General features: G+C 42.3%; 3 protein-coding genes and 1 pseudogene across 3 annotated transcripts; all 4 read right to left on the bottom strand.

Moving 5' to 3' along the window:
* Positions 1–634: 634 nt before the first annotated feature.
* LOC141006725 (odorant receptor 131-2-like) lies at positions 635–1594 on the bottom strand. Its single transcript, XM_073478945.1, has one exon. The coding sequence runs from the start codon at positions 1592–1594 to the stop codon at positions 635–637; it is 960 nt and encodes a 319-aa protein (XP_073335046.1).
* Positions 1595–4430: 2836 nt separating this feature from the next.
* On the bottom strand, positions 4431–7615 carry LOC141006597 (zinc finger BED domain-containing protein 4-like). Its single transcript, XM_073478817.1, has 2 exons — positions 6029–7615; positions 4431–5374 (listed from the first exon to the last, which is right to left on the bottom strand). Exons 1-2 carry the CDS (start codon positions 7324–7326, stop codon positions 4864–4866), a joined length of 1809 nt encoding a protein of 602 aa, XP_073334918.1. The 5' UTR covers positions 7327–7615; the 3' UTR covers positions 4431–4863.
* LOC141006724 (uncharacterized) lies at positions 7573–9448 on the bottom strand (annotated as a pseudogene).
* Positions 9449–9979: 531 nt separating this feature from the next.
* LOC141006723 (odorant receptor 131-2-like) lies at positions 9980–10942 on the bottom strand. Its single transcript, XM_073478944.1, has one exon. The coding sequence runs from the start codon at positions 10940–10942 to the stop codon at positions 9980–9982; it is 963 nt and encodes a 320-aa protein (XP_073335045.1).
* Between the last annotated feature and the right edge of the window lie 2428 nt (positions 10943–13370).

Genomic DNA, 13370 nt, shown 5'->3' with positions numbered 1-13370 from the left:
CAATGATTACTACATTATACATGTTAGTTGAATTAGCCACAATATTCAAGTCACAATCTTTTGGTCTGTGAGCATTGGTGTTACATGCAGATCATAGAGAAATGTCTCGTTGAAATCCCTTAATATGCAAAATGGTAACCATTTTGCACGAAATGAATTGTTTCAACATATTACCAACTTTGAAAATTCAGTTTGGCTTGTAAGAATTTACTGTCCTGTTTTATTATTTCATTTTATTAATATACGTTTTGATATAGAACATAAATATTATGGAGCAAATCCTTTTTTAAGTGTGATTTGCATTCTTTTAAAAATGATATACTGAGTTATCTACCATGTTCTCCTGAAAAGAAGATTTTATGCCACTGGGCTTGGGACTCCATTGCAGTCAGGTTGCAATACTAAGCCAACAAGATATTTTACAAATGTATTGCTGAATACTTAACATACTGCATACTCTACAGTGGGCCATGAATACCCTCAGTAAGTGCAGCAGTTGTACCTTGTCTTGTTATTAACCCTTTTCTCACATTTGACCACATTTTCAAACAAACAGATTGAGTTTTGTTCCATTTTATCCGTTTATTCATCACTGAAAATAATCCTTAAATCATTCACTGTTATTTGTGAGACCTCAGCCTTTACCGGGACAACTGATTTTCAGTTGACCGCATAAATGGTTTATGAGGGCGGGCCTGATGGTCTGATCTCTGAGCCCATAGATAAGAGAACTCAGACATCTGGGGAGGATGCAAATAAACACATAAAAAATACTCTTGATGCGTACGATTAGTAATCGCTGTAGGGTTGTTGCAAGTGATAAAACAATAGAGGTGTGCATAGTTGATAAAAGACTGAGGCCCAGCTGCACCAGATGCAGCAGCAGTGTGTTACGAGCCTTTTGGGCTGAAGCTTTGTCTGTGGAAGCTGACCTGGCTGCTACAATCACACCAACATAGGAGGAAGTGATTGCCACACTAGCTAAAATGAACACAAAACAAGTGTAGGCTTTGTCATAAAGATCAGACATTGGGCCAGGAATCATAGCTATGTCAGAGCAATAATCTGTCATCTGCAGGCTCTGCAGGTCTTCAAATGCAAAATTTAACAGCAAAAGAACTCGAATGAGAACATTAAGTAAACTGACGGTCCAAACAACACAAATAGCCATCCCTGTGTTTCTGATGGTGATGATGGTAGCATGCCTCAGTGGGTAACACACAGCTACATATCTCTCCAGAGACATCACCACCAGTGTGAGTGGTGAGATTTCATTTGTGAGATTGGTGAGCATGGCAAAGACACCACAGACAGGATACGTCAGTCTTATTCTACAAACAGCCAGTATGTACAGTAACTGGCTCAATGCCAGCAGTAGAGTGTCTGCAAAGAGTAGATTATACAGAAGAATGTAACGGGAGGTCTCACAAAACACAGATTTACTCCTCAAGGTGAATAACATGGTGCCATTAATAAAGAGGAATAGGCAGCATGGCATTCCAATCAGTGTGGATAACAACAGTCTTTCCAGTAATCCCTGATACCGCTGTTCAGCAGTGATGTTGACATTCTGAGACTGATTAAAGTACAACATCTTAGAGAGGCATTGAAGACCAAATATAGATTTTTGTCTAGTTTGTAGTCCTTGAACATTGAGGACATGTCATGTTTAGAGTTCAGATGCAAAACCTTAAATCATCCACATACATTTTCCCTGTGCAGACACTTACGTGGGTAGAGGCCCTGCTTGTTTCCATGTAAGCAGAGCTGGTCTGCAGGGTTTGCCTGCCTTCACATTTTGTTTATGGCTTCATGTCCTCACAACTACTTCACGTGACACTGTCAGCATGCCACGTCATGTCCACGTGGTTAAAAAATTTATTCATGGGTGATGTAATCTTTCTACTGCCACCTCCTCATTAACCTAATCAACATTTTCTCATCTATGATGCAGCAGCACCTTCCTAACATGAAGTATTTGTGAACTCACTCCAGTGATCTTTTGAAGATCTGTGTGAGTATGGGAGCCAGCTGGTCAGCACAGACTTTCAGACAGGAAGGTGACATGCCATCTGGGCATTGTGTTGTCCTGTATCTCAAAGAGTTGACACGCATCCTTTTAATAGATCCTGAGTGGAGATGGGTGGTCAGTGGCCACTATAGTGTGGGGGGAGGCTTCCTGTAGTTGGTGACAAGAGTCGCCCAAGTATAACCTATTAATGGGAAACACTGTGATGTCCTTCAGGTCTCTCCACACTGATGCCAGATTGTTGATACTTTTTCCAACTTTTCGGTGTAGGTCTTGATATTCTAGTCGCCTTTGTCAGTCTTTCTGGCCAGGAACCCATTTCTTCATCTGCATGTAAGCGAACATGCGTGGCGTTTTATTCAAAGATGTTTGCAATTCTATTTTCCTTGATACTTCGATGAATTGTGTGTATGATACCTCATGTTATCACTTTGCTTGATTTATCCTTATGTTTATGTTAAATAAACATACGTTGTTATTCCTTTGAAATGGCGCATCTCTCTTTTTGTCATGGCCTAGAGCCAGGTGTGACACTAGCAATGCCATATCGTAAACATCAGAGTTTAAGCTACATTATGTGACTATTATACCGTAAAAACATCTTCAAAATCATTGTGATTGTAAGCTGACATGTATTAGGGAAATTGTTGAAATATATCTGCATGTCGCAGCAACGCAGACCGCGCGGAATTTCTTTGGTCTGCTTGGAAGCATTGCATTTTCCAGCTTCTCCTCCAGTGCTTAGCGGCAGTGCTAATAACAGGGATTGCTACATGTAGTTTCCCTGAACTGAACTCTAAGGCTGTTGCAGTCCCTCCTGCCCGGCCGGCAGCTGCTCTTCTTGGATTATACTTCTCCTCCGGAGCCTTTCTTCGGTCCCGGAGTGTCCCTGGGCGAGAGAGAGCGCACAGGCTGGGTATCCGAAGAGCAGGCTGCCCCTCAGCATGCAGTCGGGTGGCAAACGCCGGCTTGCCCAAACCAAGTCATTCAAGCTGTGTTTGCATGGCACCGTGGTTCTCCCTGCAGATACTCTGCCTCTCCGCTCTCTCGAGCCCAGTGTATTTAAAGGGGAAAGTACTGGCAATCCACTCACTACCACCAGCAAGGCAGACATGCCAGCACACATGTATAAACTCTCACTGCGGCCTAGGCCACTTGCATAGGTTATGACTAACTCCGATGCAGACTGCAGCATGACTACAGTATACATACATACTTGGGTTAATAAACGTTACTATTGGTCAGCTGAATATTTAGCTATGCGTTCATGAATTCTGATTCTTAGTTATATTAGTAGCTTAAATACTAGATGTAATTAAACTTGAGTCTGACAGACAGTTTGGATGATGCTTTCACCCTGTCAGACAGAATTCATGACTGCATAGCTAAACTAATGTTGACTAATGGTTACTAGTGACTATCAACCCATGTCTGCATAATTTAATTAACTCTGTGTGGGCTCATGCTAGCATAACATACCTGGGGTCGATGGGGAAAACGGGAGAGGAACTACGACCTATGCTCTCGAAAACTGTTCATTTCTCCGTCTGTATGTGATGTACTTTCGCTAGATGTTTTGAAAGATTGCTCTTGTTCCCGCAGTTACATGCAAAAGACTTGTTGCATTATGGCAACGAGCATTGTATGCATCGATTCTCGTGAAGTATAACCACACTTTTGGACGTTCAACTCTCTCCATCATTGCCTCTCGGAGCAGGGTTTCTGTGTCTCTGTTTGTGCCGGCGTGTGTGTGAAGTGACGGACAGGCAGTGAGAGTCCGCCCCGCCCCCTGCACAGGACAGGCTCCCACACAGACAAACTAGATGCGCAACTGGGGGAAGATGTCATGCATTGTGAATGTCTGGCAGCCCATCATTAACATTTTATTCCTGTGTTTTCTCGTCATTGAAAACAAAACATACATTACGTCATAGTTTTTAGTATGAAAATTCTATTTTTGGCTCATCATCATCTCGTCTTAGTCATGGAAAAAGGTTGTTGACGAACATTTTTCGTTATAGTTTTAGTTAACGAAATTGACACTGCATTTACATTTACGTTTACATTTAGGGCATTTAGCAGACGCTTTTGTCCAAAGCGACTTACAATAAGTACATTTGTCACAAGAAAGAAACCAAAACATATCACCATCGATAAAGTAGAAAAGAAAAAATAGAAACAATTTTCAAGCCCTCACCTGAGCATGGTAGCTGTTATTTATCAAGGATACCTTAAGTACATAAGTGCTATGGTTTAAGTGGTAAGGGTAAGAATAGGGATGCACCGATACCACTTTTTTTCAAACCGATACGATACCGATACTTGGATCTGAGTACTTGCCGATACCGAGTACCGATGCCGATCCTTCTACCACAACAAAAAAACAAACGATTAGGCAAAATGCAATGAATTGGAAGACAAGTTTTATTTTCTTCTCTGCTTGTTACAACAAATAATGATAAATATGAATAAATGACTGTAAAACTTTTCACATTTCAAGTGAAATTAAACATTTTTCTGTGAAATTATTGCAGTTTCCTCATTTGAATCAAACAAAATTATCAATTAGCACTGTCTTCAGCTTTTAGATTGAGAAAACATGAATTAACCTATTGCAGTGTCCACATTTGAATCAAACAAAATATCATGTAACTATTTGGCACTGTCTTCAGCTTTTACAAAACATGAATTAACCTATTGCAGTGTCCACATTTGAATCAAACAAAATATCAATTGACTATTTGGCACTGTCTTCAGCTTTTAGATTGACAAAACATGAATTAACCTATTGCAGAGTTAAACTTCAGTCAGAATGCAATGGTGTGGTCTTTGAACTAAGCTTCTTTTGAGAAAGTGAGAGGCAGATTCTTTTTGATGAACAGAATCATCTCTGCATGATCAGCTGTGAGCCTGTTTCTGCTTTCACTCACAATGTGTGACACTGAGCTGAACAACCTTTCACTGTCAACACTAGTGCAAGGTGCTGAAAGGTATCTGCCCGCCAGTCTAGCCAGAGTTGGGAAGCGCACTTTATTAACCACCCAGTATTGTAGTGGTTTGTCTTCCCGTGAAATCACGGCCTCTCCAAGATATGTCTCTACTTGTACACTTGAACCTACTGCAGCTGTGCCCACTGATGCTGATGCCTGCTCATCTGCAATTTCATCAAATATGCTGTCTAGACTGCTGGTGGTCTGGTCCGTGCGTGGTTTTCTTGAAGGTGGTTCATTCAGGTCATGGTCCTCCTGCTTGTCCAGTTCTCCAGGCAACCTCAGCAGCTCAAGTTTCAGCACCTCTTTGGCATGTGCAGCAGTGGTAGCATTGGAGAAAAAACGATTTTTGTACCTAAAACAGAGAAAGAAAAAAAAGAAGTTGAAAATAGCATGCTTGCTATTTTAGCACAGTCACAGTTACAGTCACCCAGTTGCACACACACAAACACACACAGTCGCAGTTACAATCACACATAGTCACACACAGTTACACACACACACACACAGTCACAATCACACATAGTTACACACAGTTACACACACAGTCACACACAGTCACAGTTACACACACACAGTCACACACAGTTACACACACACACACACAGTTACAATCACACATAGTCACACACAGTTACACACACAGTCACACACAGTCACAGTTACACACACAGTCACACACAGTTACACACACACACACACACAGTTACAATCACACATAGTCACACAGTTACACACACAGTCACACACAGTCACAGTTACACACACACAGTCACACACAGTTACACACACACACACACACACAGTTACAATCACACATAGTCACACACAGTTACACACACAGTCACAGTTACACACACAGTCACACACAGTTACACACACACACACACACAGTTACAATCACACATAGTCACACACAGTTACACATACAGTCACAGTTACACACACACAGTCACACACATCACAGTTACAATCACATACAGTCACACACAGTTACTGTCACACTCACCTGGGATGGAGCAGCGTTGCGATGCTGTACAGTGGGTTTGCCTCCACATCAGTGAATCGCTTCCTGACAGCTGCAGCCAAGGTTCCCTTCATCGCTTTGACCCCATGGTCTTCATCAGTCTCCCTTGTTAGAAATCTGTGCAGCACAGTGACTGCTGGAATGACGTCTGCAGCCATGGCATCTGAAGAGCTAACTTTCCGAGTTAACTCCTCGAATGGACCCAGGACAGAGAGCACCTTCTCCAGCAGAATCCACTGGTGACCCGTCAGAGTATCAGGGAGTCCGTATTCAGACACGTATATTCCCAGAGCCCGTTTCTGCTCAATCAAGGACTGTATCATGTAAAACGTGCTGTTCCAGCGGGTCTGTACGTCCTGCTGGAGCCGCTTAGCAGGCTGGTTGATCTCTAATTGAATGTCCTCGAGCCGGGAGTTGGCCAGAGCAGAATGTTTAAAATGCCCAACTATTTTGCGGCCGACAGCCACCGCATCAGTAACACTTCTCTGTGACAGAAGGCCCTCGTGAACGACCAGCTGGAGAGTGTGAGCTGTACAAGGTAGGCTGGGCAGCTCAGCATCACTCATGGCTTTTATCATATTCCTTGCGTTGTCTCGGAGCACTGCGTGGACGGACGTCTTCGGAATGTTCCAGGTCTGGAGCATGCTATCGAAAGCACCTGCGATGCTCTGGCTGGTGTGCGAGCCCCGGAATGACTTTGCATGTAGTGTGACGTGATGACGAATGAACTCCTCGTCTAGCCACTGCGCCGTTAAGCTGAGCAGTGACATTGGGCACACACTGCTTGTCCAAATGTCAGTGGTGAAACTTAAGGCTGAAGCCTTATTCACCTGGTCGCGAACTTTTTTTTTCACATCCTCAAAAAGTTTTGGCACCATAACATCCGTGATGTAGGGGCGACTGGGAATCTCATATCGTGGCTCGAGTGTGCTGAGAAGACGGCGAAATCCTACATTGTCCACAACCGACAGTGGCTGGTCATCCAGAGCAATAAAATGAGTCAGAGCCTCTGTAATTTTAACTGCCCGTGGGTTTTCTCTTGACATTTTTTCTCGCTTTTCCAAAACCTGAGTTAAAGTTGGTTGTTGCGGTTTCGCATTAGCCTTAGCAAACTCGGTATACTCAGGGTGATGATGTGTCCTCAGATGTTTTATCAAATTGCTCGTATTGAACGACGTACTCTCCTTTCCTCCCCTGGAGACCTTACCAGCACACAGTTTGCATTCCGCCTTGCTTCTGTCATCTTCGCATATTTTGAAATGAGCCCAGACTGCTGACATGGTGCTAATTAACCGCAGCCGCCAGTTTTTTTTTTCAGTTTTTTTTTTTTTCAACCGCCAGTCTCACTCCTCGCCTAACCACGCTGTTTCTGATTAGCTCGACGTCTCCCCCTAGCCGCCAATCTAAAAAAAATACAACAAAGATGCAAAGCCACCCTCTGATCGCGGTCTTCATGCAGAGCAATTGCATGCACTGGTATCGGTTCTTGGTATCGATAAACTTTAGCGAGTACGAGTACAAGTATATTACAACAGTATCGACCCGATACCCGATGCCAGTATCGGTATCGGTGCATCCCTAGGTAAGAACATACAAGTGTATATATGTTTTTTTTTTTCGGGGGGGAGTCATGCTATGCGGGGTTGAGGTGAAGTCTGAACAAGTGAGTCTTGAGTCTTTTGCGGAAGATGGCGAGTGACTGCTGTCCTGACATTGGTCGGAATTCGTTCCACCAGTGGGGCGCCAGAACAGGGAAGAGTTGCGACTTCACTGAGCGGCCTTTGTTTGCTCTCAGCGATGGCGGTACCAGCCGGCCAGCTGATGTAGTACAGCGAAGTGCTCGCGCTGGGGCGAGTGGTCTGACCAGTGTTTGGAGGTAGATGGGTGCAGTTCCATTGACGGCCTTGAAGGCCAGCACCATCATCTTGAATCGGATGCGGGTTGCAACAGGAAGCCAGTGGAGGTCACGGAGGAGGGGGGTCACATAGGAAAATTAGGGTAGAAATTAGGGTATTAGGGCGCGCTGCAGCGTTCTAGATACAATGCAACGGTTTAGTCGCAGTTTAGTCGCAAGAGCGAGTTGCAGTAGTCCAGGCGAGAGATTACCAGTGTTTGGACCAGGAGTTGCGTTGTGTCCTTTGTGAGGAAAGACCGGATCCTGCGGATGTTGTAGAGGGCAAATCTGCAGGATCGGGCCACTGCGGTGATGTTGGGGGTACAGGATAGTCCGTCGCCGAGGATTACGCCCAGGTTCCTCGCAGTCGATGAAGGCGATACTGTGATGTCCTCGACAGTGACTGACAGGTCCATGTGAGGGCAGTCTTTCCCCGGGATGAAGAGGAGTTCAGTTTTACTAAGGTTGAGCTTGAGGTGATGCGCAGTTGTCCAAGCAGAGATGTCTGCCAGACAGAAACCGAAATCCTTTTGCACTGAAATATTTTTAAATGCTTATGGCAAATATTGGCATATGTGAGTAATTTTGATTAATTAATCAGAAAGCTTGTAATTAATGACACACAATCTTGAATCACTTGATAGCCCTAATTATTATTATGAAACCTTTCTTATATAGATTCAGTATCATCAGAAAGTGCATCATGTCCCATAATATCCTTAACTGAACTCTGGCCCTGTGACCTGTTACAGTCTACATTTAAATAAAACTGTAGAGAAAGAGCACTAATTTTAACAAACATTATTTTAAGGTGGTACATTTTAGACAAATTTTCAGCATATTAACTGTTGAAACACCTATTTATTTTAAATAAATAGTTGTTTGAGTTGTTTCTATTTTTCATTTGTTAATGCAGGAATGTAAATTCACTGTAAAGAAAATCAAAGATTCTATATCACTTGATTAGATTAGATTAGATGAGATTAGATTCAACTGTATTGTCATTGTGCACAGTACAAGTACAGTTGGTCGTCACTGGGGTGTGGAGTTCAGTAGTGTGACAGACGCAGGGAAAAAGCTTCCCCTGAACCTACTGGTCCGGGTGCGGAGAGACCTGTAGCACCTCCCAGAGGCCAAGAAAATCAAAGATTGGATATTACTGGAAAGGTGAATCTAAAATTTGTACATTTTGAAGATAAAAAGAGGCTGTATTTGTCCAGAAATTAACATTGCGATGAAGTATTCTTGATTCACCGCTGACTTTTAGCATGACCTTTGTCTTCTGCTCAGCTCTTTCCTCTATATTTTTTTCATTTTTCTTTTACAAAAAACACAGTACATGTGCAATAGTTATACACATATCTGATTTTACTCAACAGAAGTATACATCATATATATCATCATGAAGTTCTGCAAATACAACTTGAATATTTTTGTGATTCCTCTCGCTCAACATTATGTATATTAAAAAGAATTAATATTTTTTTCTTTCTTAAAATAATACTCATGCCCATATGTACGTTGAAACATGCACGTTGTTTTTGTTTTATTTATATCTTATAATTAGAAAGCCCTAATACTAAAATGGATGATCCTTGTCCTGTGCAAAAATTAATTCTAATGTTAAACGTGTTGATGAAGGTTCTTAGTCATCCAGGTCTAATATTAAAGTTAATGTAGGCTGTAAAATAAATAAAGCAGGTAGTTGTTACCCCACACACTGTTTTTTTTTTTTCAGAGCTGCAGTTGAGAGTTGACAGAAATTTTGTATAAACAGGACCTTAACTTTTGACCTTAACATTTGACTGACAGCTGAAGCCTTAAATTAGTTTCAGCTAAACTTTAGAAAACACTTAAAGAATGAAGACTGTACATTTTATCCTCCATCTCTGACATAGACAGATATGCTATATATTCACAACCACTATGGAGAAGAGAAACCATTCCAGTGACCAAAAAGTGTTTAAATGTATGCGTGCATGTTCACATTGTTTCAAGACAGACTGAAATTATTGTAAAATATATTCCATAGTTGAGACCTAAGGTGAGACCTCAACCTTGGCTGTGATAACTGAAAGTTTCAGCAGACAGCATAAATGGCATATGAAGACGGGTCTGATGGTCTGATCCCTGATTCCATAGATGAGAGCACTTAGACATCTTGGAAAGATGATAACACACACATAAACAACGATTTGAATGCGCACCAATAATACCTTGTTTAGGACCTTTGAGATAGCTATGAGCATTGGGTTATGTATAGTTGAGGAGAGACTGAGGCCCAGCTGCACCAGATGCAGCAGCAGTGTGTTACGAGCCTTTTGGGCTGAAGCTTTGTCTGTGGAAGCTGACCTGGCTGCTACCATCACGCCAACATAGGAGGAAGTGATTGCCACAGTAGCTAATATGAACACAAAACAAGTGTAGGCTTTGTCATAAAGATCAGACATTGGGCCAAGAATCATAGCTATGTCAGAGCAATAATCTGTCATCTGCAGGCTCTGCAGGTCTTCAAATGCAAAATTCAACAGCAAAAGAACTCGAATGAGAACATTAAGTAAACTGACGGTCCAAACAACACAAATAGCCATCCCTGTGTTTCTGATGGTGATGATGGGAGCATGCCTCAGTGGGTAACACACAGCTACATATCTCTCCAGAGACATCACCACCAGTGTGAGTGGCGAGATTACATTTGTGAGATCAGTGAGCATGGCAAGGACACCACAGACAGGATACGTCAGTCTTATTCTACAAGCAGCCAGTATGTACAGTAACTGGCTCAGTGCCATCAGTACAGTGTCTGCAAAAATGAGGTTATACAGAAGAATGTAACGGGAGGTCTCACAAAACACAGATTTACTCCTCAAGGTGAATAACATTGTTCCATTAATAAAGAGAAACAGAAAACATGGCACTGTGGACACAGTGGACAACATCACTCTTTCCAGTAACCCCCGTACAACAGTGATGTTGATCTGAGATTGAGTTGCATTTGACATCTTTGAGAAGGTTTTACGAGACATATTAAATAATAGAAATATTGAACAACAAAAGCAAAAAGGAAAATTGTCCAGTCCGTATTCCTACAACGGTGAAAATAATTAATCTTAAGAGCTCAGAATGCCACTGAGTTCAATGCAAAACCAGAGTAGAAGCCTGGCTTGTGTCTTTGTGAGCAGAACTGGTCTGCAGGGTTCATCTGCCCTCACATATTGTTTATAAGAGCTGTCCTCACATTACTTCACGTGGTAGAATCACATGTCAGCATTGACAACAAATTATTCATGGGTGACCTGATCTCTCTAGCACATCATCCTAATTAACCAGGTGCTACTGCAACATGGATATGGATGTGGTTAGCCCTGTCCATGATGCACTAGCACCTTTCCACCTTATTCCACCTTGTTTTTTCTATCTATTTTCTATTTAACTTTATGCATATTTTTCTGATTCTTTTTTCTGTACTGTTGCATCTCGAGCTGTTGTAACAAGTGAATTTCCCCGTTGTGGGATAAATAAAGCCAATCTTAATCTTACTTATATATACTGGATATTAGAGGTGTTTATTTTCACTGGCCTCGCGATTCGATTCGATTACCATTCAGCTGTCAACGATTCGTATGCAAAACGATTCTCGATGCATCGCGATGCATCTCAGTGTTTGGCACCCTCACTGATCTATATTACTGTACATGGCTACTTTTCATCATTTAAATTCCCCTTTTATTCAGAAAGTCCTTCCAATACTCAGACTACAGCAGTCTACAAAATAAAAGCTGTATCTTTTCAATACATAAACATTACAAAAATGAAACATTTATCCATCTGCAGTGCCTTTCACATTTGTCTACAATAATATTGTTTTCACATAGCAGCTTAAAGATGAGGCAATTATTGACCCTGCTGCACACAGCTCTCTCAGAGTTGGACGGCAAGATGGACAGCGCCTCGTCAGATCTTGGCTGATTAGTTGGGCTTGCTGTAACAGTTATTATTTATGGCTGCAGATGTTAGCTTCAGCTGAAAATGGCTTACGTGATTAGTAATTGTTGTGAGGCAGAAGTCACACTCAGTGTGGATCTTGTCCAGTTCATGCTTCCCAGCAAGTTCATAAAATCTGACATGTGCCCCAAGATGCCCGTTTAAAAAAATACTTGGCAAGGTTTTTTTTTTTTTATCACTCGCAGATGATCTCTGCCTGCCTCCGACATACCTCCTCCAGAAGTAACGTTAGCATAATGTCTGCCTTCAGTTCAAAGCATGGGAGCAACGTCGCAACGTAATTTTGTTATCCAGCTGAGGCCGGACAATCAACAATCAGCATAAGTGACAAACTCTAGATTATGCTCTGTCTCTGCATCGCTGTAGAATCTTCCACATCCGCATCGCGATGCATCTTATAATCAAGAAATTTCCACACCTCTACTGGATATACACCTATTTTCTTCACGCATGTTACGGTACAATTCTGTCCTATACCATTGTTTATAGTTACTGTAACTTAAGTTGTCATGAAGGGAGAAATTGGCTAAAGAGACCAAAACCGTTTTTATGTAACAGGCTGTAAACATGTTTTTTTCTGCTATAAAGTTGGGCATTTTAACATGGGCTTTTATGGAGACTGACCAGCTTTTTGAGCCTCAAGTGGCCTTTTGAGGAACTACAAGTTTTGTTACTTCTGTGTTGGCTCCTCAGCCCTGGAGGTAAAGGCATAAGAAAACCAGGTGCGATCATGGACAGGGCATTACCAGACACTGTCACAGTTGTTGAATACCTCTGAACGGCCTTGCACATGCTAATGCACTTACTAGGCATAGTAAACTTACTGCATGGTGTGGAGGACAGAACACGTCCAGCTATATTATGCCGTTTTTCCATTACATCTGTCGGCCTGGCTCTACTCGGTTTGATTCGGTGCGGGAGCCCGGCGTGGCCAGGGTTTTGCATTTCCATCACACCTGGGCTACCTGCTTGAAGGTGTGTCATAAAGCAATCATGCGCTTGTCCCAATCCTGGCAGTACTGTTGAAGAATCACAGCTAGCGAAGTGGCTCTGCTAATTCAGTTACAATTTTACATTACAAGGTGATGGGCAAATATAGGTCCATTGCCAAACCCCTTATGACAGAAGGAAACAGCTACTGCATACACTAATCGTGGTATGAGACAGCTGCTTCTCCAGCAGATACTGCAAAAAGAGAGAACACATTCCACTGAACAAGTCGGGGGATCTAATTGTCTCTTCACCATGGATTAACAATTAAAGTCTGAATACAGCTTTGGCGATGGCGCCCCATTCATTCCTATGAAAGCTGCAAGCTGTGGCGTATGAAGCCAAAAAAGTTCCCCGGTATAAAAATACCCAGATCTTCTGCATTGAGGGGCCTATAGAGCGTGCGGACTAAAGACTTTTGCCAAACGAGCTGCC

The sequence above is a fragment of the Pagrus major genome, chromosome 13 (assembly GCF_040436345.1).
Source record: "Pagrus major chromosome 13, Pma_NU_1.0".
Classification (NCBI taxonomy): Eukaryota; Metazoa; Chordata; class Actinopteri; order Spariformes; family Sparidae; genus Pagrus; species Pagrus major.
The sequence above is the reverse complement of the archived record's forward strand: the minus strand, read 5'-3'. Positions and strand labels throughout refer to the sequence as shown.

What these genes read in the sequence shown, in the direction of transcription:
- LOC141006725 (XM_073478945.1), bottom strand. Translation starts at nt 1,594, where the DNA reads ATGTTGTACTTTAATCAGTCTCAGAATGTCAACATCACTGCTGAACAG.
- LOC141006597 (XM_073478817.1), bottom strand. Translation starts at nt 7,326, where the DNA reads ATGTCAGCAGTCTGGGCTCATTTCAAAATATGCGAAGATGACAGAAGC. An exon ending in GCAACGCTGCTCCATCCCAG is followed by an intron (nt 5,375 to 6,028) that starts GTGAGTGTGACA and finishes TCTCTGTTTTAG; the next exon opens with GTACAAAAATCGTTTTTTCT.
- LOC141006723 (XM_073478944.1), bottom strand. Translation starts at nt 10,942, where the DNA reads ATGTCAAATGCAACTCAATCTCAGATCAACATCACTGTTGTACGGGGG.